The sequence below is a fragment of the Mobula hypostoma genome, chromosome 24 (assembly GCF_963921235.1).
Source record: "Mobula hypostoma chromosome 24, sMobHyp1.1, whole genome shotgun sequence".
Lineage (NCBI taxonomy): Eukaryota > Metazoa > Chordata > Chondrichthyes > Myliobatiformes > Myliobatidae > Mobula > Mobula hypostoma.
Genome location: NC_086120.1, coordinates 19,174,157 through 19,195,845, shown reverse-complemented (window position 1 = coordinate 19,195,845; position 21,689 = coordinate 19,174,157). Strand labels below are relative to the sequence as shown.

Genomic DNA, 21,689 nt, shown 5'->3' with positions numbered 1-21,689 from the left:
CAATGAATTCCACAAATTTATTCCTTACGGATAAAGAAATTACAGTTGCAAGAAAAAGTTTGTGAACCCTTTGCAATTACCTGGTTTTCTGCACTAATTACTCATAAAATGTGACCTGATCTTCATCTAAGTCGCAATAATAGACAAACACCATCTGTCTAAACTAATAATACACAAACAATTGTACTTTTCTTGTCTTTATTGAACCCATTGTTCAATCATTCACAGTCCAGGCTGGAAAAAATATGTGAATCCTTGTATTTAATAACTGGTAGAACCTCCTTTAGTAGCAATAACCTCCACCAAACAGTTCCTATCACTGCTGATCTGATGTATACAATGGTGAGGAGGAATTTTAGACCATTCCTCCATCAAAAACTGTTTCAATTCATCAATATTTCTGGGATACCTTGCATGAACAGCACTCTGCAGGTCATACCACAGCATTTCAGTTGGGTTGAGGTCTGGACTCTGACTTGGCCATTTCAGAACTCAATTTTCTTCTTTTTAAACCATTTTGTTGTTGATTTATTCTGTGTTTTGCATTATTGTCTTGTTGCATCATCCAGCTTCTATTAAGCGTTAGGTGACAACCGCTACCCTGACACTCTTCTGTAAAATGCCTTGATACAATTTTGAATTCACTGTTCCCTCAATGACTGCAAACTGTTCAGGTCCTGAGGCAGCAAAGCAGCTCCAAACCACAATGCTCCTACCATGCCTCACAGTTAGGATGAGGTTTTGGTGTTGGTGTGCAGTGTCCCTTTTCCTCCAAACATAGCGGTGAGCATTTCTGCCAAAAAGTTTAACTTTTGTCTCATCTGTCCACAGAACATTGTTCTAGAAGCATTGTGGAACATCCAGGTCGTCTTTTGCAAACTTGAGATGTGCAACAATGTGTTTTTTTGCAGAGCTGTGGTTCCTCTGTGGTGTCCTTCCATTCACACCATTCTAGTTCAGTGTTTTTCTTATGGCAGACACATGAACAGAGACTTTAGCAAGTTCTAGAGATTTCTTCAGATCTTTTGCTGTTGCCCTCGGGTTCTTTTTCACCTCCTTCAGCATTGCACGCCATGCTCTTGTTGTGATCTTTGTATGATCCCCATGCTTAGGGAGAGTAGCAACAGTACTGAATTTCCTCCACTTTCAGTACGCTGGATGAACTCAGCAGGTCGGGCATCATCAGTCAGAAACGATGAGTCGACATTTCGGGCCGGAACCCTTTGTCAGGACTGTAGAATGAAAGATGGGAAGGATTTGAAGAATGTTTGTAGCTTCAGTTGAAAGACCAGTAATTTGAAAGACAAAGGGGTGGGGGAGGGGAAGCATTGACGTCATAGCCCTGAAAACAATGGGTAGTAGAAGAAGGAGGCGGAACCATGAGGGAGCTGGGGGAGGGGGTAAAGTGAAATAGAGATAGAGGAAGGGGGGGGGGGAATTACCGGAAGATGGAGAATTCTATATTCATACCAAGGGGCTGGAGACTACCTAGACGGTATATGAGGTGTTGCTTCATAGTTAGCCTCATCATGGCAGTAGAGGAGGCCATGTATGGACATATCTGAATGGGAATGGGAAGCAGAGTTGAAGTGGGTGGCTACTGGGAGATCCTGTCTGTTTTGGCGGACGGAGCGGAGGTGCTTGACGAAGCGGTCCCCCAATCTGCGTCGGGTTTCACCGATGTAGAGGAGGCCGCACCGGGAGCACCGGATGCAATAGATGACCCCAACAGACTCACAAGTGAAGTGTTGTCTCACCTGGAAGGACTGTTTGGGGCCCTGAATGATGGCAAGAGAGGAGGTGTAGGGACAGGTGTAGCACTTACGCTTACAGGGATAAGTGTCGGGTTGGAGATCAGTGGGGATGGACGTGTGGATAAGGGAGTCATGGAGGGACCGATCCCAGTGGAAAGCGGAGAGGGGTGGAGAGGGCAAGATGTGCTTAGTGGTGGGGTCCTGTTGAAGGTGGCGGAAGTTGTGGAGGATAATGTGCTGGATCCGGAGGCTGCTGGGGTGGTAGGTAAGAACAAGGGGAACTCTGTCCCTGTTGCAGTTGCGGGGACGATGGAGTGAGGGCCGAAGTGCGGGAAATGGAGGAGATGCGGGTGAGGGCATCATTGATGACGGCAGAAGGGAAACCACGATCCTTAAAGAAAGAGGACATTTGAGATGTCCTGGAACGGAAAGCCTCACCCTCGGAGCAGATGCGGTGGAGACGGAGGAACTGGGAATAGGGAATGGCATTTTTGCATGTGGCGGGGTGGGAAGAGGTATAGTTGAGGTAGTTATGAGAGTCAGTGGGCTTGTAGAAGATGTCAGTGGACAGTCTGTCTCCAGAGATGGAGACTGAGACATCGAGAAAGGGGAGAGAAGTGTCTGAGATAGAGTAAGTGAATTTGAGGGCTGGGTGGAAGTTTGAAGTAGAGTTGATGAAATTGACGAGCTCAGCATGGGTGCAGGAAGCAGCACCAATGTAGTCGTCAATGTATCGAAGGAAAAGTTGGGGAGCAGTACCAGAATAGGTTTGGAGCACAGATTGTTCCACATAACCAACGAAGAGGCAGGAGTAGCTGGGTCCCATGCGAGTTCCCATAGCTACACCCTTAATCTGAAGAAAGTGGGAAGAGCCAAAAGAGAAGTTATTAAGTGTGAGAACCAGTTCCGCCAACCGGAGGAGGGTAGTGGTGGTGGGGAACTGGTGAGGTCTATTGTCCAGAAAGTAGCAGAGGGCTTTGACTTAGTCCTAAATTAGTTTATTAATTTAATTTAATTAGTTTAATTTGTTTAATTCCTTAGTATAAAATTACACTATTGCTCTTAACTTGCAAGATCCACTCTCTGTATACACTGCACTCAGCTGATACTGCACACTCATCTAAAACACCTTGTGTGTTAGAAGAATTCACAGTTCTGTGTTCACAGGTACGGCCTGTTTTGTGTCAGCTGACTTCTACTGGGGATCTACTTACGGGTCTCAGATTCAGAATCAGAATCAGGTTTATCACCACCGGCATGTGTCGTGAAATTTGTTAACTTAGCAGCAGCAGTTCAGTGCAATACATAATCTAGCAGAGAGAAAAAATAAATAAAATAAAAATAATAATAATAAATAAATGAGTAAATCAATTACATATATTGAATAGATTTTTAAAAGTGCAAAAACAGAAATTCTGTGTATTAGAAACATGAGGTAGTGTCCAAAGATTCAATGTCCATTTAGGAATTGGATGGCAGAGGGGAAGAAGCTGTTCCTGAATCGCTGAGTGTGTGCCTTCAGGCTTCTGTACCTCCTACCTGATGGTAACAGTGAGAAAAGGACACGTCCTGGGTGCTGGAGGTCCTTAGTAATGGACACTGCCTTTCTCATTGGCAGAAGGTTGTCATGGGAACCTTTGCAAGGACTAATACAGCTTGGGTTGACAACCAGTACAAAACCTAGATGTCATGTTCTCACGAGATTGGTCAAGGTGGGCCCTGCATCTTAAGACTTTAATAGGGCTGCACCTCCAGCCATACTCAGCTCACACATTCTTCTTCTTCATTCTCGTCCCTCAGGATTGTGGGTGATTTGCTTCCCTCTGGTTCTGATCCTGCGAATGAGACCAATGTGGGAATTGTGGCCTGTTCTGTAGACAGGACAGGAAGTGGCTGGTGGGACAGGCGGCCAGGTAGTTTGGGAGGTGGAGCTCCACTTCTGCGTGGCCCCAGATCTGAGGAAAGTGTAGAGGGGATGTCAGAGATAAGTTTTTTACACACAGAGTGGTGGGTGTTGTGTGTGGTGGTAGTGGCAGATATATCAGTGACATTTAAGAGACTTAGATAATCATATGATGAAAGAGAAATGGAGGACTATGTGGGAGGGAAGCATTAGATTGATCTTGGAGTAAATGAAAAGGTTGGCACAACATCATGGGTCAAAGGGCCTGTACTGTGCTGTACTATTCTATATTCTGTGTTCTATCCCCGTTGCTTCACCTGCTCCTGTTTCTCTGTCTCTTCATTCCCTTCTATTCTCCATGTACTCTTTTCCCTGTCTAATTGTTATGTTTCTCCTTCCTTTCCCTTCTGCTCCCATTGTCCACATGTGCCTTTCCATGTCTGTGTTCCTGCCTGGTGCCTATCACTCTCCCGTCTCTTCTTCACCATGCCTCCAATCCCCCATCAGCCTGTGATCCATCTGTTTCTTTGCTCTTGGATGCTGCTGACTATGAGGTCTCCCTCCCTTTCCCCCTCCCTATCGCCCTCCCTCCCTCCCTCCCCCCTCACCCTCCGTTCACCCTCTCCCTCCCTTCCTCCCTCCCTCACCCGCCGTTCGCCCTCTCTTTCCCTCCCTCTCTCACACGCACACGTTCTGCCATGTTCCACACCCACTCTGTCTTGCACACACACATGCTCACCTTTATTTTTACTGCCCACTCATTCACATAATCATCGTTAAATCTAACTCCCCCCCCCAACTCCAGAGTCCCCTCACATCCACACTCTATCATTATTCCACAACCAAGAAAGCATGAGCAGCATGTCTTTTCAGCTACTTTCTGCAATTGTTATTCATTGTAGGCAAATGTCACCAACAACTGGTGCGCAGTGCTTCACACCAGAGGATGTTCACTTCAGCACAGCAGGCTAGGGAAAGAGTGGTGGACCTCAAGTCTGTAGGACAGGTGAATGAGGAGAAGTGAACCTTGTTCAGGGTTTGTCAGGTAGGATTTCATTGCACCTTTGCACCATGGAGGACTTCAATATGCAGGTAGATTTGGAAAATCAGCTTGGTGCTGGATTACAGGAGGGTGAGTTTCAAGAGTGCCTATGAGATGGCTTTTTAGTCAGCTCATGGTTGAGCCCACTAGGGGACTGGGTGTTGTGCAATGAACCAGAGACCTTTAGGTAAAAGGGTCCTTCGGGGCAAGTGATCACAATATGATAGAATTCACCCTGAAATTTGAGAAAATCAGATGTATCAGTATTACAGTGGAGTAAAGATTTACAGAGAGAAGAGTTGACCGAAATTGATTGGAAAAGAACACTGGCTAGAATGACAGCAGTGGCTGGAATTTCTGGAAACAATTCAGAAGGCACAGGATATATATATCCAAAAGAGACAAGAGTATTCTAAAGGAAAGATGACACAACCATGGATAACAAGAGAAGTCAAAATGAACATTAAAGCCAAAGAGAGGACGTATAATACAGCAAAGATTAGTGGGAAGTTAGAGGATTGGGAAGCTTTTAAAAACCAACAGCAGGCAACTAAAAATGTCACAAAGAAAGTAAAGATGGAATATGAAAGTAATCTAACCAATAGTATTAAAGTGGATACCAAAAATGTCTTCAGATACATAAAGTGTAAAAGAGAGGCAAGAGTGGATATTGGACCACTGGAAAATGATGCTGGAGAGGTAGTAATGAGGGATAACAAAATAAAGGATGAACTGAATAAGTATTTTGCACTCGTCTTCACTGTGGAAGGCACCAGTGGAAGTTACTGGTGTCAGGGGCCGGAAGTGTGTGAAGTTACCATAACTAGAGAGAAGGTTCTTAGGAAACTGAAAGGCCTGAAGGTAGATAAGTCACCTGGACCAGATATCATACATCCCAGAGTTCTGAAAGAAGTGGCCGACAAGATTGTGGTGGCATTAGTAAAGATCTTTGAAGTCTCGCTAGATTCCGGAATGACTGGAAAATTGCAAATGTCACTCCACTCTTCAAGAACACAGAGAGACAGAAGAAAGGAAACAATAGGCCAGTTAGTCTGACCTCAGTGGTTGGGAAGATGTTGGAGTTGATTACTAAGGATGAGGTCTCAGGGTACTTGGAGGCACATGATAAAATAGGCCATAGTCAGCATGGTTTCCTCAAGTGAAAATCTTGCCTGACAAATCAGTTGGAATTCTTTGAAGGAGGTAACAAGCAGGATAGACAAAGGAGAATTGGTTAATGTTGTAGCAACAACATTGCTGGTGAACGCAGCAGGCCAGGCAGCATCTCGGTACGGTCAGGACGGAGGGTCGCGGCCCGAAACGTCGACTGTACCTCTTCCTAGAGATGCTGCCTGGCCTGCTGCGTTCACCAGCAACTTTGATGTGTGTTGCTCGAATTTCCAGCATCTGCAGAATTCCTCATGTTTGTTTAATGTCGTGTTTGTGCTTGGGTTTTCAGAAGGCCTTTGACAAGGTGTCACACATGAAGCTGTTTAACAAGCTTTGAGCCCATGGTATTACAGGGAAGATTCTAGCATGGATAAAGCAGTGGCTGATTGGCAGGAGGCAAAGGGAGCCTTTTCTGACTGACTAGTGGTGTTCCACAGGGGTCTGTGCTGGGACTGATACTTTTTACATTGTATGTCAATGATTGGGATAAAGGATTTGATAGCTTTGTTGCAAAGTTTGCAAATGATATGAAGATAGCTGGAGGGGCAGGTAGTTTTGATGAAGTAGAGAGGCTACAGAAGGACTTAGACAGATTAAGAGAATGGGCAAAGAAGTGGCAGATGGAATATAGCGTCGTGAAGTGTATGGTCATGCACTTTGGTAGAAGAAATGAAAGGGTTGACTGTTTTCTAAATGGAGAGAAATACAAAAAACTGAGAAGCAAAGGGACTTGAGAATGCAAGATTCCCGAAATGATAATTTGCAGGTTGAATCTGTGGTGAGGAAGGCAAATACAATGTTAGCATTCATTTCAAGAGTACTGGAATATAAAAGCAAGGTTGTAATGTTATAAAGCACTGGCCTGTATTCACTAGAATTGAGAAGAATGAGCAGTGACCTAACTGAAACCAGTCGAATCATGAAAGGTCTTGATAGAGTGGATATGGAGAAGGATGTTTCCTATGACACAGCCTCAGAACAGAGAAGCGTCCTTTTAGAACAGAGATGAGCAGGAAGTTCTTTTGTCAGAAGGTGATGAATATGTGGAATTATTTGCTACAGGCAGCTGTGGAGGTCAAGTGTTTATGTATATGTAAGGCAGAGTTTGATAGATTCTTGATTGCTTAGGGCACAAAGGAATACGGGCAGAAGGCAGGAGACTGGGGCTGTACGGAAAACCATGATGAAACCATGCCTCCCTGGTGCCCAGGTACGGGATGTCTCAGATCGAGTCCAGAGTATTCTGAGGAGAGAGGGTGAGCAGCCGGAAGTCTTGGTACATGTTGGTACCAATGACATAGACAGAAAAAGAGAGGAGGTCCTGAAGAAAGATTACTGGGAGCTAGGAAGGAAATTGAAAAGCCGGACCTCCAGAGTAATAATATCAGGATTGCTGCCTGAGCTGTGTGCTAATGATGGTAAAAATAGCAAAATTAAGCAGATGAATGTGTGGCTAAGTAACTGGTGTGGGGGGCAGGGCTTCAAATTCTTGAATCATTGGCATCTATTTTGGGGAAGGTATGACTTATACAAAAAAGATGGATTACACCTGAACTCAAAAGGTACTAATATCCTGGCGGGATTGTTTAATATAGCTGTTAGGGAGGGTTTAAACTAAGTTGGCAAGGGGAAGGAAACCAAGGTGTTAGGGTCGAGGAAGAGGAAAATAGAAATAAGTCAAAAATACTGTGCAGCAAAGATGGCAAGAAGGACAGGCTAGTGAATATACAAGATAATTTGCTGCAAAATAGAAATATAGCAAAATCGGCATCAGATACTGATCTAAATGTACTGTACTTAAATGCACGCAGCATTAGAAATAAAGTGGATGACCTTGCTGCACAGCTGCAGGTTAAAAGGTATGACATTGTGGCCATCACCGAGTCATGGCTAAATGATGGATGTGATTGGGAGCTGAATATCCAAGGATACACAGTGTATAGGAAAGATAGGAAGGTAGGTAAAGGGGGTGGCGTGGCCCTGATGGTAAGTAACGATATCAAATCAATAGAAAGAAAGGACATAGGATCAGAAGAGGTAGAATCCTTATGGGTAGAATTAAGAAATGGCAAGGGTAAAAAGACACTAATAGCAGTTATATACAGGCCTCCAAACAGCAGCCAGGATGTGGACTACAAGTTGCAGCTGGAAATAGAAAAAGCGTGTCAGAAGGAAAATGTCAAGATAATTATGGGGGATTTTAATATGAAAGTGGATTGGGAAAGTCAGGAAGGTAATGGATCTCAGGAGAGGGAGTTTGTAGAATGCCTACAGGATGGCTGCAGGGGACTGGCTGTTTTGGATTGGGTGCTGTGTAATGAACCTGAGGCGATTAGGGAGATGGAGGTAAAGGAACCCCTTGGAAGTAGTGATCATAATATGATTGAGTTCAGTTTCAAATTTGAAAAGGAGAAGCTGGTATCAGGTGTATCGATACTTCAGTGGAACAGGGGAAATTACAGTGGTATGAGAGAGGAACTGGCCCAAGTCAATTGGAAAAGTAAGTTAAATGGAGAGACGGCAGAGCAGAATTGGATGAAATTCCTACAAGAAATAAGGAAAACGCAGGAAAAATATATTCCAAGAAAAAAGAAAATCATGAATGGAAAAATGGCACAAATGTGGCTAACGAGAGAGGTTAAGGCAAAATAAAAGCAAAAGAAACGGCGTACAAGGAAGCAAAAATTAGTGGGAAAAATGAGGACTGGAAGACTTTTAAGAACTTACAGAAGGAAACTAAGAAAGTAATTAGGAAAGAAAAGATAATTATGAAAGGAAGTTGGCGATTAACATAAAAAAAGATACTAAGAGTTTTTTTAAATATACGAAGAGTAAAAGAGTGACAAGGGTAGATACGGGACTGATTGAAAATGATGCTGGAGAAATTATAATGGATAACAAAGAGATGGTGGAGGAACTGAATGAGTATTTTGCATCAGTCTTTACAGTGGTAGCCAGAGGTATCAGGGAATAGAATTAGGTACAGTAAAGATTACTAGAGAGAAAGTGCTTGGGAAGCTAAGTGGACTAAGAATAGATAAGTCTCCCAGTCCGGATGAGGTGCACCCAAGGGTTCTGAAGGCGGTGGCTTTGGAGATTGTGGAAGCATTGGAAATGATCTTCCAGGAATCAATAGACTCTGGCATGGTTCCGGAGGACTGGAAGGTCGTAAATGTAGTTCTGCTATTTAAGAAAGGAAGGAGGCAGCAAAAAGAAAATTACAGACCTATTAGTCTGACATCGGTAGTTGGAAAGATATTGGAGTCAATCCTCAAGGACGAGGTTATGAAATACCTCAACGTGCATGACAAGATAGGCCGAAGCCAGCATGGTTTCATGAAGGGAAGATCCTGCCTCACCAACCTATTGGAATTTTTTGAGGTAATCTCGAATAAGATTGACAAGGGAGAGGCTGTGGATGTTGTGTATTTGGATTTTCAAAAGGCCTTCGATAAGGTGCCGCATATGAGGCTGCTTAATAAGATGAGAGCCCATGGAATTATAGGAAAGATATTGAAATGGGTGGAGCATTGGCTGATAGGCAGAAAGCAAAGGGTAGGAATAAAGGGATCCTATTCTGACTGGTTGCCAGTTACTAGTGGTGTTCCGCAGGGGTCGGTGTTGGGGCCGCTTCTTTTTACGATGTATATCGATGATTTGGATTATGGATTAAATGGTTTTGTGGCTAAATTTGCGGATGACACCAAGATAGGTGGAGGAGCAGGAAATGTTGAGGAAACGGAAAGGTTGCAGAGAGAGTCAGTTTAGGAGAGTGGGCAAAGAAATGGCAGATGAGATACAACGTTGACAAATGTACGGTTGTACATTTCGGAAGAAGAAATAATCAGGCAGATTATTATTTAGGTGCGGAGAAAATTCAAAAATCGGAAGTGCAAAGGGACTTGAGGGTCCTCGTGCAGGATACCCTAAAGGTTAACCACCAAGTTGGATCGGTGGTAAGGAAAGCAAATGCTATGTTGGCATTCATTTCAAGAGGAATAGTGTATAAGAGTAAGGAGGTGTTGATGAGGCTCTATGGGGCATTAGTGAGACCTCATTTGGAATACCATGTGCAGATTTGGGCCCCCTATCTTAGAAAGGATATACTGATGTTGGAGAGAGTTCAGAGAAGATTTATGAGGATGTTTCCTGGAATGCAGGGGCTAACATATGAGGAGCGTTTGTTGGCTCTTGGATTGTATTCATTAGAGTATAGAAGAATGAGAGGGGATCTCATAGAAACATTTCGAATGTTGAAAGGATTGGACAGAGTAGATGTGGAAAGGTTGTTTCCCTTGGTGGGTGAGTCCAGGACAAGAGGCCATAGTCTTAGAATTAGAGGGTACCCAGTCAAAACAGAGATGAGGAGAAATTTTTTTAGCCAGAGGGTCATGGATTTGTGGAATTCGTTGCCACATACAGCTGTGGAGGCGCAATCATTGAGGGTGTTTAAGGAGGAGCTTGACAGGTATCTAATTAGTCAGGGTATCAAGGGATATGGGGAAAAAGTCAGAAACTGGAACTAGATAGGTGAATAGTTTAGCTCATGGGGGAGCTGCGGAGCAGACTCGATGGGCCGAATGGCCCACTTCTGCTCCTTTGTCTTGTCTTGTGAAATGGCAGAACAGACTCGATGTGCTAACTGGCCTCATTCTGCCCTATATCGTATGGTCTTATGGTCTTCGCACATTCTTACTTATTGGCATGGACATCACTAGCTGCAGGGATTGTGCCTAGCACCAAAATTAGTCATTTTCCAAATACAGATAACTAATGGAGCTTTTACACATCAATAAGACATTAAGTCATTAGCAATATTTAAATGATGCCCAGAACATCACTCATCACTGAGTTGTACTTGGCCAAACAAATACCCCAGCAGAGTCAATGGTTTGTGCATTGCAGCAAGTTCAGATATCTCTGTCCCCTCACAATGCAATATACTATGTCAAGTGTATCTGTCCAGAGCCTTCATCTGTCTGTTATCACCAGTAAAACCTTCTGTGCGGTTGTGTGCTGGGGCAATGGCATCAACACGGGTGATGCCAACCGGCTCAATAAACTGATTAGAAAGTCTGGCTTTGTTATAATTGTCAAACTCGATCCACTGGAGGCTGTGGTAGAACAAAGGACCCTATGGAAAATCCTGGCAATTCTGGACAATGTTCTTCACCCTCTGCATGCCACCTTGGCTGAACAGAGGAGCACTTTTAGTCATAGACTAAGACAACTGCACTGCTCCAAAGAGCACTAAGTGAGGTCATTCTTACCTTCGGCCATTAGGCTCTATAATGAGTCAATCTATAGCCGGGGAAGTGATGACCCCCCCCCCCCTCCGTTAGACTGTTTGAGGTAACTTTTTTTTTATTCTTTCTTACTTCTCTTCTAATATTAGTAATTTTTGTATATCTGTGCACTTGTAATGCTACTGAGACACTAATTTCCTTTAGGATCAATAAAGTATCTATCTGGCTATCTGTCTATCTACCTATTTTATATTTCATATTGTAACTTGTAATTTTCAATGTATTGCTCTGTACTGCTGCTGTAAAACAACAAATTCCACAGCATATATCAGTGATAATAAACCTGATTCTGATTCCTTTGATCTTACATTAACAGATATCTCTACGTGTTTCAAACGATATTGCCACCATACATGTGTTCAGCCACCATTCTCATACAATAAAGTCACAGAGCCCAGAGTCATGAAGTAGTGGACACCGACCATTTTGCCCATTCATACTAATCCAATTTTCCCACATTAGGACTGTCAGGGAGCAGTGACTAACGATTGTAAAGTAGGACTCAATGAGATTAAGGTTCCGACATTGTGAGAATCCCCACTGCAGCTGTGCCATTGAAATGGTCAAAGCTTATAACAAGGTGTAGAATTGTGATCTTCAATGCTCATAGTCCATTTAATACTTCATTGAGAACTGTCAGTTTTGGCAAGCATATGCCAAGTTAAGTCGGCCAATCCCAGTTCAATGGATTCAGCAAGAACTATTCATTCTAATGAATAGTTTCAAACATATCTTGGAATTAATGTTTGTAAATAGATGCAGAGTAGTCATGCTAGTGTTCTCCCTGTAGTAATAAGACATGCTTGCTGAAAGAATATAATATTTGTTGCACAACACTTTTGCAGAAGCACCTGATGTGTATGTCTTTTCCTTTTAGGTTTGCCCAAAGGGAAACTAAACAGACCACAGGTCTGGGAAGGAGGCGAGAGGTGCGACCTCCTATCCAGACCTGTGGCCAGAGTCACATAAGCAGCTGAAAGAGTTGGCGTAATGCCACTGTAGTTGAAGAACAGCACATCATGCACCCAATCCTGCAAAGCACCAGCTCAGACACCATCAGGGGAAGGTTAGAGCAGAAGGGTTTCTTTCAGAGGGAAGTCATGTCTGACCCTGCATTCAGGCAGGAGAGGAAGGGGAGCCATGAACTTGACTCCACAGAGGTTGAGTCCAGTCATGAATGCTGATTTTGAGGGACTAGGTGTTTTCTATGATAGGAAGGCATTTAGGAGAAGGTGCTTGGATGGTGCTATACATGTTTGTGGCATTATCAGACTAGAATCAGAATCAGGTTTATTATCACGGGCATTTGACATGAAATTTGTTAACTTAGCAGCAGCAGTTCAATGCAATAGCAGAGAGAGAGAAAAAAAAATAAAACATAATAAATAAACAAGTAAATCAATTATGTATATTGAATAGATTTTTAAAAATGTGCAAGAACAGAAATACTGTACATTAAAAAAAGTGAGGTAGTGTCCAAAGCTTCAATGTCTATTTAGGAATCGGATGGCAGAAGGGAAGAAGCTGCTCCTGAATTGCTGAGTGTGTGCCTTCAGGCTTCTGTATCTCCTACCTGAGAAAAGGGCATGCCCTGGGTGCTGGAGGTCCTTAATAAAGGACGCTGCCTTTCTGAGACACCACTCCCTAAAGATGTCCTGGGTACTTTGTAGGCTAGTGCCCAAGATGGAGCTGATGAGATTTACAAACTTCTGCAGCTTCTTTCAGCCCTGTGCAGTAGCCCCTCCATACCAGACAGTGATGCAGCCTGTCAGAATGCTCTCCATGGTACAACTAGAGAAGTTTTTGAGTGTATTTGTTGACATGCCAAATCTTTTCAAACTCCTAATAACGTATAGCCGCTGACTTGCCTTCTTTATGATTCCATCGATATGTTGGAACCAGGTTAAATCCTCAGAGATCTTGACACCGAGGAACTTGAAGCTGCTCACTTCTTCCACTTCTGATCCCTCTATGAGGATTGGTATGTGTTCCTTCGTCTTACCCTTCCTGAAGTCCACAATCAGCTCTTTTGTCTTACTGACGTTGAGTACCAGGTAGTTGCTGCGACACCACTCCACTAGTTGGCATATCTCACTCCTGTACGCCCTCTCGTCACCACCTGAGACTCTACCAACAATGGTTGTATCGCCGGAAAATTTGTAGATGGTATTTGAGCTATGTCTAGCCACACAGTCATGTGTATGCAGAGAGTAGAGCAGTGGGCTAAGCACACACCCCTGAGGTGCACCAGTGTTGATCGTCAGCAAGGAGGATATGTTATCATCAATCCGCACAGACTGTGGTCTTCCGGTTAGGAAGTTGAGGATCCAATTGCAGAGGGAGGTACAGAGGCCCATGTTCTGCAACTTCTCAATCAGGAACTAGATGCATGAATTAAGTAGGAGATGGTATTCTCTTGGGAGCTGTTCCAAAAGTCAGGTCAACTTGATTCCACTTTCAAAATCATTTGTTTTTCTATACCAATCAATAGCAAAGGAAGCAGAAAGGAAGCACAAAGGGCGAGGAAGCAAGGATTTTCCCTACTGAGGCAAGTTCCAGTCCTCCAGAATTCAGCTAAACCTAAATTAGCTGCAGGCCGATGGTTGTGGACAGGATCTTGTTGCTCTGCAGGTCGCTGGTGCTACCATCAGAGAGTTAGCACTTATGTTCAGGACTGCAGGAAACCAGAGGCTATGATGACTGTTGTGCAACCTGAGTAATACCAGATGTGCAAATAATTGTCTGCTTGGTGCAATGAGAGCTCAGTTCAATTTGCACGAACTGAGACTCCTATCTTCTCTCAGGATGTCAGGGTCTATTTTGCAGCTAATGTCCTCAACAGTGCAGCCAAGCATCCCTTCCCAAACTGCATGGACAGTAGTTGGAAGCTCCCAGTCTGACCACCTTGAAGGACAGATCAGGTCGAGATGAGATGCATCTCTTAGACAATCACAATGGTGTAGTGATAGGGAGTCCAATCGTACATTGAATGGAAAGGAAAGGTACGTCGCATCCAGAGTTTCTCTGGTTAGCAGACGATTTCCCTCCACACCTCTCTGATGTAGTGGGGAACTGCGTACGAGGCAAGTTACAGCAGTGGTTTGCCATTGCCTTCTGCCCGGTGAGTTTCCAAAGGGACCACCGGCTTGTAACCCAGCATGGATGGAAAGCGTGCAGGGGAGCTGGCTGGCTGGATTCGATCCTGGGACTTTCCGTCCCGAAGTCTGACACTGATGCCACTACACCACCAGCTGGGTCCCGACATTGAATATCATCAGAAAAAAGAGGCATTGTGTAAACTTTAATTGTTCCATCAAGATTTCTTTGGAACCAAATGCTTAAACCATTAACATTGGTGCTGAAACTCTTATGCAGCTCATATAACTTAACCAGAAGTAGAGTCCTCTCATGCTTTTCACCTTTCAGTCCTTACTTTTACTTCACAGTGTTAAATTAATTGATTTACTGCAGTGTTTGTGCAGTTATCATTTCAATGGACAAGATGAATGGCAATGTACATGATTGCAACTTTCACCTTACTTTTAAAACTTTTTGGAGTCATAGAACACTACATCACAGAAACAGGTCCTTCAGCCCATCTAGTCTCTGCAGAACCTTTAATCTGAGTCCCATCTGAAGTGTATTTAATATTTCAGTAGTATGTGAATAATATTGCAAATATAGTGTTTGATTAAGCATTTTATGTTTTTTACATATTGTATTGCGGGTTATAAGTGAAAGTATGTGAATGGCATACGTCATCACACCATTATGTAGTAAGTGTGCATCTCTCTAAAAGTAAAAACAAAACTAAGGCATGCTATGCCCAGCTCCGTAATTTTGCTTTCAATGGAGTAGTCTGTTGGATGCTGCGAGAGCTTAAAGTCCCTTCCTTGTCCATTCTTCAGATAACTCGGATAAACGATACAGCTGGTGGCACGGTTTCAAAAGTAGTACAGTAGCGGCCTCACAGCTGCAGCGACCCACGTTCAACCTTGACCACTGATGCTGCTTGTGTGGGAGTTTTTGTGCTTTTCCCGGGGCCATGTTGGTCTCCTTCGGGTTTTCCGGTTTCCTCCCACATCCCAAAGATGTGGGGGCTGATAGGTTAAACAGCCACTGTAAATGGTCCCTGGTGTGTAGGTGAGTAGATGAAGGGGAATATGTGTTGGGGGGCTGGGGGTGGAGGTGGAATTGTTGGGAATAGGGGAGAATAAAATAAGTTAGGGTAGGATTAGTGTAAAAATGGATGCTTAATTATTGGTGCAGACCCAGTGGGCTGAAGACCCTGTTTCGCTGTTACACCTCTTTATATCTCTGTGGCTCTGTGACAATCATTCAAAGGAGCTAACTGTACAAGGACAATGTAGGGCATCCTGCCACAAGGCCAAATGGTCATACCAGGACTACTTTATGTAGTCTTGCATCAGAAAGCAATTTATATTGCCCATAGCAGTCTGGCTATTTTGGGCTCCCTTACAGCACAATAAACGTTAGCAATAACGATACCTTCATGAAGGTGGCTTAAAGGCTTATAAGGGAGATGAGGCTTCCTTAAAAAACTGTATATTAGTATGGGGTAATGCCATGACTAATCTGCTCCCATAGGCAAACAGTCAGTGAGATGCCTTTGGAAGAAGACTAGAGTCAGAGATTACATTAACAATTCTCAAACTTCAGAAGGTCATAGCTTTCCAATTCAGAAATTTTGTCATTGAAAAGTCATTCTTGCAAGAAGAATACCAGCAGGATAAAGACAGATGTATCTTTTGAAGCATATCATTACACAGCTCCAGGGTGAAGTTTCCTGCACAGAGGCTTCAGCCCAAATGTGAATGTCAAAGTATGAAGTTGGGGAAATTTAATATATTTAATATCAAACGTATTGCTTTGTTAGAGATATTACTACTATTTCAGATGAGGCCGCAAGCCTACTAAATGTATGCCATATCAATTGAAGTGATGACCATCTCCAGCTTAGGCTGAAGTATTCCCTGAACTAGGAGGATATCATCTCCATCCCCACCCCCACATAACCTGTTTGAATATGATCTCTGGTGATGAACCCTTGCAAACCTTTTGTGTTTGGATCCTGTCAGTGTCTGAAGTGCCAGAAAGATCCACCTCATCAAATGGGAAGAGCGGTATATCTAGACTCATCCTCAAAGTATAATCAAACACTAATGTTGATGATATTTGTATGAGTTTTAAGCCAGAAAACCAACACTGGCCAAGACAAAAATCACATTCAATAATGAGCAAACATTATTAATAACCAGCATTAGCACACAGAAAAATGCACACAAAATTACCTCACTCTACATTAAAACAACTTTTAAATTATGGAACGCATTGGCATTCTGCAAACAAATGCCTAGGAAATTATGTTTAAATATCTTTCCTTATTGCAGCTTTTTGTTGGTTTAAGATATTTATATTCCTTTAGGCAATCATTACTGAATGTGAGAATCGACTTGGAGAAGTTGCAGTGTCTGCTGGCTTGACTGAAATGGATTAACATCACCTCACATTCCACCAGTTTCAATTGCTTAGCTAAATAGGTCTCCACTGATCAATACATGTCAGTATGTCTCCTTTGAGGTTGTTAATCAGGAACACAAAGAAGCTCAGTCCCATGGCATTTTCTCCTTCCCCTTTCCCCTGTTTCCCAGTGGATGGTGGCTGCCAAAGACACAAACACCAATTTTTATTGCCTTGGCATTTCTAACAAGGATTTTAAAGATAACATGGACCTAGAACAGAATGTGGAGCATCATTTCGAAAACAAGTGAGCAATACCGCCCAGAAGGATAAGGGCAGCAGATGTCTGTAAGTCATCCAAATGTGGGTGTCCATTGCCTGTTCTTTTAGCATTGCTGGGTCAAAATGCTTGAATGCCCAATGGGAGTTCCTTCACCAATTGACCCACAGGGGCAGTTCAGCGGCACCCTTTCAATGACAACTATGGATAAAGAATGATGGCCACCTGATATCTCTGGTGAGACACACTATGTGAAAATATCAGCAGCTCAGTCTGTTGCATCTCTGCCAGTAAACGATCCTTATGGGAGATCCGAATTTAAGCTATATTACTGTTCCTGCTATTGATAGTGAAGATGATTTGCTTACACAGTTATAATAAAAAGCCCTCCCTTTGCTCTTTATGCAGATGTTCTTTGTTCCATATTTAATTTCCATTTAACCATAACTAAAGGCATTTTCTCTGGTGTGGTGGTTCATATTTTCTCCGGTATTGTTTAAAGCTCTCCCATTATTTATGTGTCCTCACTGGAATGTACCATCTTCCTACTCTCCCTTATCCTTTACCAAGATCCAAAAATCACAGCTGTCCTCATCTCCCTCAGCATCCCTTCCTCCTGCAATCTGCAGGCTCTTTAAACCCTCAAGCCTAATGCTGCTTAGTCACTATTCTGATTTAGAATGATGGAATACTTGGCACTAAGACAGCATGAGTCATAGTTCCTCTGACCATTCTGGCGTGTACATCATTGTTACCTTATTCCTGTCACTTTGTTCTTTCTCTGCATATTAAATATTTCTCCTTCTAAAATATTTATTTTGCTCTCCTGTAAATTTAAATTAGCTAAGCTGCAACATCTGTTTAGTGATCTCTTTTCAGCCTTAACTTTGTTTTGCTTTTGATTTTACTCTGGAGCTTTCCTGGAGTCTTCCACGAGACTTCAATGTGTTGAAATAATTACATTTGAAATATTAAATGTTTTGCCCTTCTCAATTTTATTTTCAGCAGTGGGTGGCGGGGGCTTGGAAGAAGCAGGTTCAATTTCCCTCATGGGGATCTGAGATCATGGGCAGATTGGTTTCCAGTAGCTTGCTGCGGAGGCCAATCATCCTATGGAAATTCTAGATGGCAAGTGCCAGTGGGATATGCTGCCAAATGTGAGATAACAAATGAGAATTTTGCTTTGAAAAGTTATAAATGACTTTCCAAACTCAGAATTGAATTACTATGAGATTAGTTGTGTGAATTAGGCAGCCCAGGGAGAGGGCGGAAGTGGAGGGTAATGAAACTTCTTGGAGAGTGATTGATTTTTGACTGACTTGATTTAATGGAGGGCATAAGAGGTAAGTTAGGGTCAGAAATCTGGAGGGCATGTAATGTATGTGTGCTATGTAATAGTGGTTAACAATTATTCTTTTAAGGCTGTACTACTTTTATGTGACTGCTGTCCTGGTTACAGAATTTTTGATGTAGAACTTGCCAAGAGCTGATTGTGGAAGAAAGCCACAGTGAGAAAATGTTGTCAGAACACCACATTTTTCTCTTATTCAATGAAATCCTCATCTCTCAGCTTAAATTTCCAATAATTTTTCCTGTAACTTACTAAGCCAGTGTAGATACCTAATGGAGAGGTTCACTCTGTGTCATGCTGTGTTCATAAGGAGATTGAGACCAATTAATAGATGACTAAAGTTCATCAAGTGACTTAACAGAAGCTTGATTTACAGAACCTGGGAGGGATTTTCTAAATATATCCCCCAAAATGAGCATATTTTTTCCCTTTCTTCATTGTATTCACCTCCTCCTATTCCCCTCACCTTTGCCACACTCAGTAATTAGTTTTGAGTGATTAAATGGGATGGTGGTGCATAAAATTTTATGTGTAAATGATTTTGCTCCATCTCAGCCTGAAATCTCTCCATAGATGCTTCCTGAGCTGCTGAGTTCCTGCAACATTTTGTATGTGTTGCTCCAGTTTTCTTCCTTCCATTGTTGGCAGCCATGGCTCTTGTTGTCAATGACCTAAGCTCCTTAAAACTCTCTGGCCCTATTCTCTTCAAAGCCCACTATTTGACTAAGATTTAAATCACTTGCCCTACTGTGACAGACCTTGCTGGGCTCAGTGTTTAGTGTGGTGGCTCTGATAAGATGTTTTAGCACATTAAAGGAACTAGATGAATGCAAGATTTTTTTTCCATTTCCCCCACCCACTTTCCAGGTTTTTGGCAAATACATCATTTGAAGGAGTGACGGGTTATATCCACGTACAGGAGACATCACATATTCACAGCAACCACCGCTACCATATCTGGAATCTACGGCAAGACCCATTAGGAAAACCTACCTGGGTCAGAGTTGGCAAATGGAACCAACAGAAGATTGAGATTGAACAAGGCATATGGCCCAACAGAATTCAAAATGAAGTGAACGAGGACAGTAGTTCCTCAAGCTTCAAGTTCCGTGTCGTCACATTGGTGGAGCTGCCGTTTGTTTTCACCAGGGAGGTTGACATTGATGGCAATTGTCCAGCTGGTCACTTATGTTTGGACCCTCACACCAAAGACCCTGTGGTGTTGGCACAGCTGTTTGAGGAGCTGAACAATGAAAATGGTTCTGTGCCAACAGAGTACAAGAAATGTTGCTATGGTTACTGCATGGACCTCCTGGAGCAGTTGTCGAATGACCTGGGATTTGAATTTGACCTTTACATTGTTGGAGATGGGAAGTATGGTGCCTGGAAAAATGGAAGATGGACTGGACTGGTAGGCGATCTCCTCAGTGGGGCTGCCCACATGGCAGTCACCTCCTTTAGCATTAATTCAGCACGTAGCAGAGTGATAGATTTTACTAGTCCCTTCTATTCCACCAGTTTGGGAATCCTGGTGAGGTCAAAGGACACGGCAGCTCCCATTGGTGCTTTCATGTGGCCATTACACTGGACAATGTGGGTTGGGATTTTTGTAGCACTCCACATCACAGCCCTGTTTCTCACACTTTATGAGTGGAAGAGTCCATTTGGAATGACCCCCAAAGGAAGAAACAGAATAAAAGTGTTCTCATATTCATCGGCACTTAACTTATGTTATGCAATCCTCTTTGGACGGACTGTTTCTAGTAAGACGCCTAAATGCTGGACTGGACGTTTTTTAATGAACCTTTGGGCAATCTTCTGCCTCCTTGTCCTATCCAGTTATACAGCCAACTTGGCAGCAGTTATGGTGGGAGAGAAAACTTTTGAGGAACTATCCGGGATTCACGATGATAAGGTAAGAGGTTCAGTAAAAAGAATATGAAAATGCAATTGATAATATAATTCCATAAACTTTCCTAAGGTAACATAGGTTTATTAAATTAAAATGGCAATTGAATTATTGATTTGGCTGCCTACTTTGCACATGCAGGGGCAGGCACTGAGGAACTACCATAATGAAGTTTCTGAGTTTATTTTGTGTGGGTTGTTCTGGACTAGGGAGGAGAAAATAAACCTCTGTGGGTTCTTGCTTCAAATTACTATCTACTGATGCCTACTAGAAAGTGCATATAAGGTGCACGTGGATGGAAATCGGTTTAAATCAACTATTATTCAGAACCCAATCCCAATAACTTTGATCAAGCATTCAGGTTGAATTGTTAAAAAGAGGAATGCCTGGATGTTTTTTTGCTTCCTTACAAAGTGAATGCACAGAAAACTGTTTTAAGTTTTGAATGGACCAGGAGGGCAAATTATGGCAAGAATGCTGACTATAAAAGCACCTGGGCGCCTGCATCATTCTGCACTCCTCACTCAATGCTCAGCCTCCCTCAATGCTTGAGAATAATTCAAGGATGGAAACTACCTTGTCACTCCAGTTGTGCTTGCGCCTCTGCCTGGGGATTAGTCTGCAAAATTATCATAGGCACTCACTATTTTCAATTTAACTGGACTCATCACTTAATTCAATGTTTAAAGTAAATTTATTATCAAAGTATGTAAATGTTACCATATTTTACCCTGAGATTCACTTTCTCGCAGGCATTTTCAGTAGAACAGAGAAATAAAGTAGAATCAAAGAAAAACTATGCACAAAGACTAACAACCAATGTTCAAAAGAAAAACTGGACTGAGAAAAAGAAACAAATAATAAATAAATACTACTGAGAACTTGAATTGTAGTGTCTTTGAAAGTGAGTCCATAGGTTATGGAAACAGTTGTGTTTTTTTTAAGTGTGTCATACCAGACATTCAGCCATTCTTGTCTGGCACGTGGTGTCAGGATTAATCGGGTCACATTATGAACGTTCCTAACTCGACCCATGTATATTTTTTACGAGGCCGAGTGGCTAGCTTGACACTCAACCCGGCATGCATGGAAAGCATGCTCGGGGGTGGCCTGACCTGGATTCGAACTCGGGAACCTTCGCTCCGGAGTCCGGCACTGATCTCACTGTGCCACCAGCCGGCCAGTTCAGTGAGTTAAGTTATCCGAGCTACTTCAGGAACCTGAAGGTTGTAGGGTAATAGCTATTTCTGAACCCGGTGGTGTGGGACCTAAGTTCCTGCAGCTCCTTCCTGATGGCAGCAGTGAAAGGAGAACATGGTTTGGATGGTGCGGGCCCTTGATAATGAATGCTGTTTTCTTGTGGCAACGCTCCTTATAGATGTGATTAGTGGTGGGAAGGGCTTTACCTGTGATGGACTGGGCCATATCCACCACTTCTCCATTCTTGGACATTGGATTTCCATACCAGGCAGAGGTGCAATCAGTCAGGATAT

The 21,689-nt window shown here is 42.9% G+C and overlaps 1 protein-coding gene across 1 annotated transcript in view; it reads left to right on the top strand.

Annotated features, from left to right (window-relative positions):
• Positions 1 to 21,689, top strand: part of grin3bb (glutamate receptor, ionotropic, N-methyl-D-aspartate 3Bb) — a 103,364-nt gene that overhangs the window by 42,758 nt on the left and 38,917 nt on the right. The window contains exon 3 of the mRNA XM_063032013.1: positions 19,155 to 20,202. Within this exon, the coding sequence (XP_062888083.1) occupies positions 19,155 to 20,202 (1,048 nt within the window). The remainder of the gene's footprint in view (positions 1 to 19,154; positions 20,203 to 21,689) is intronic.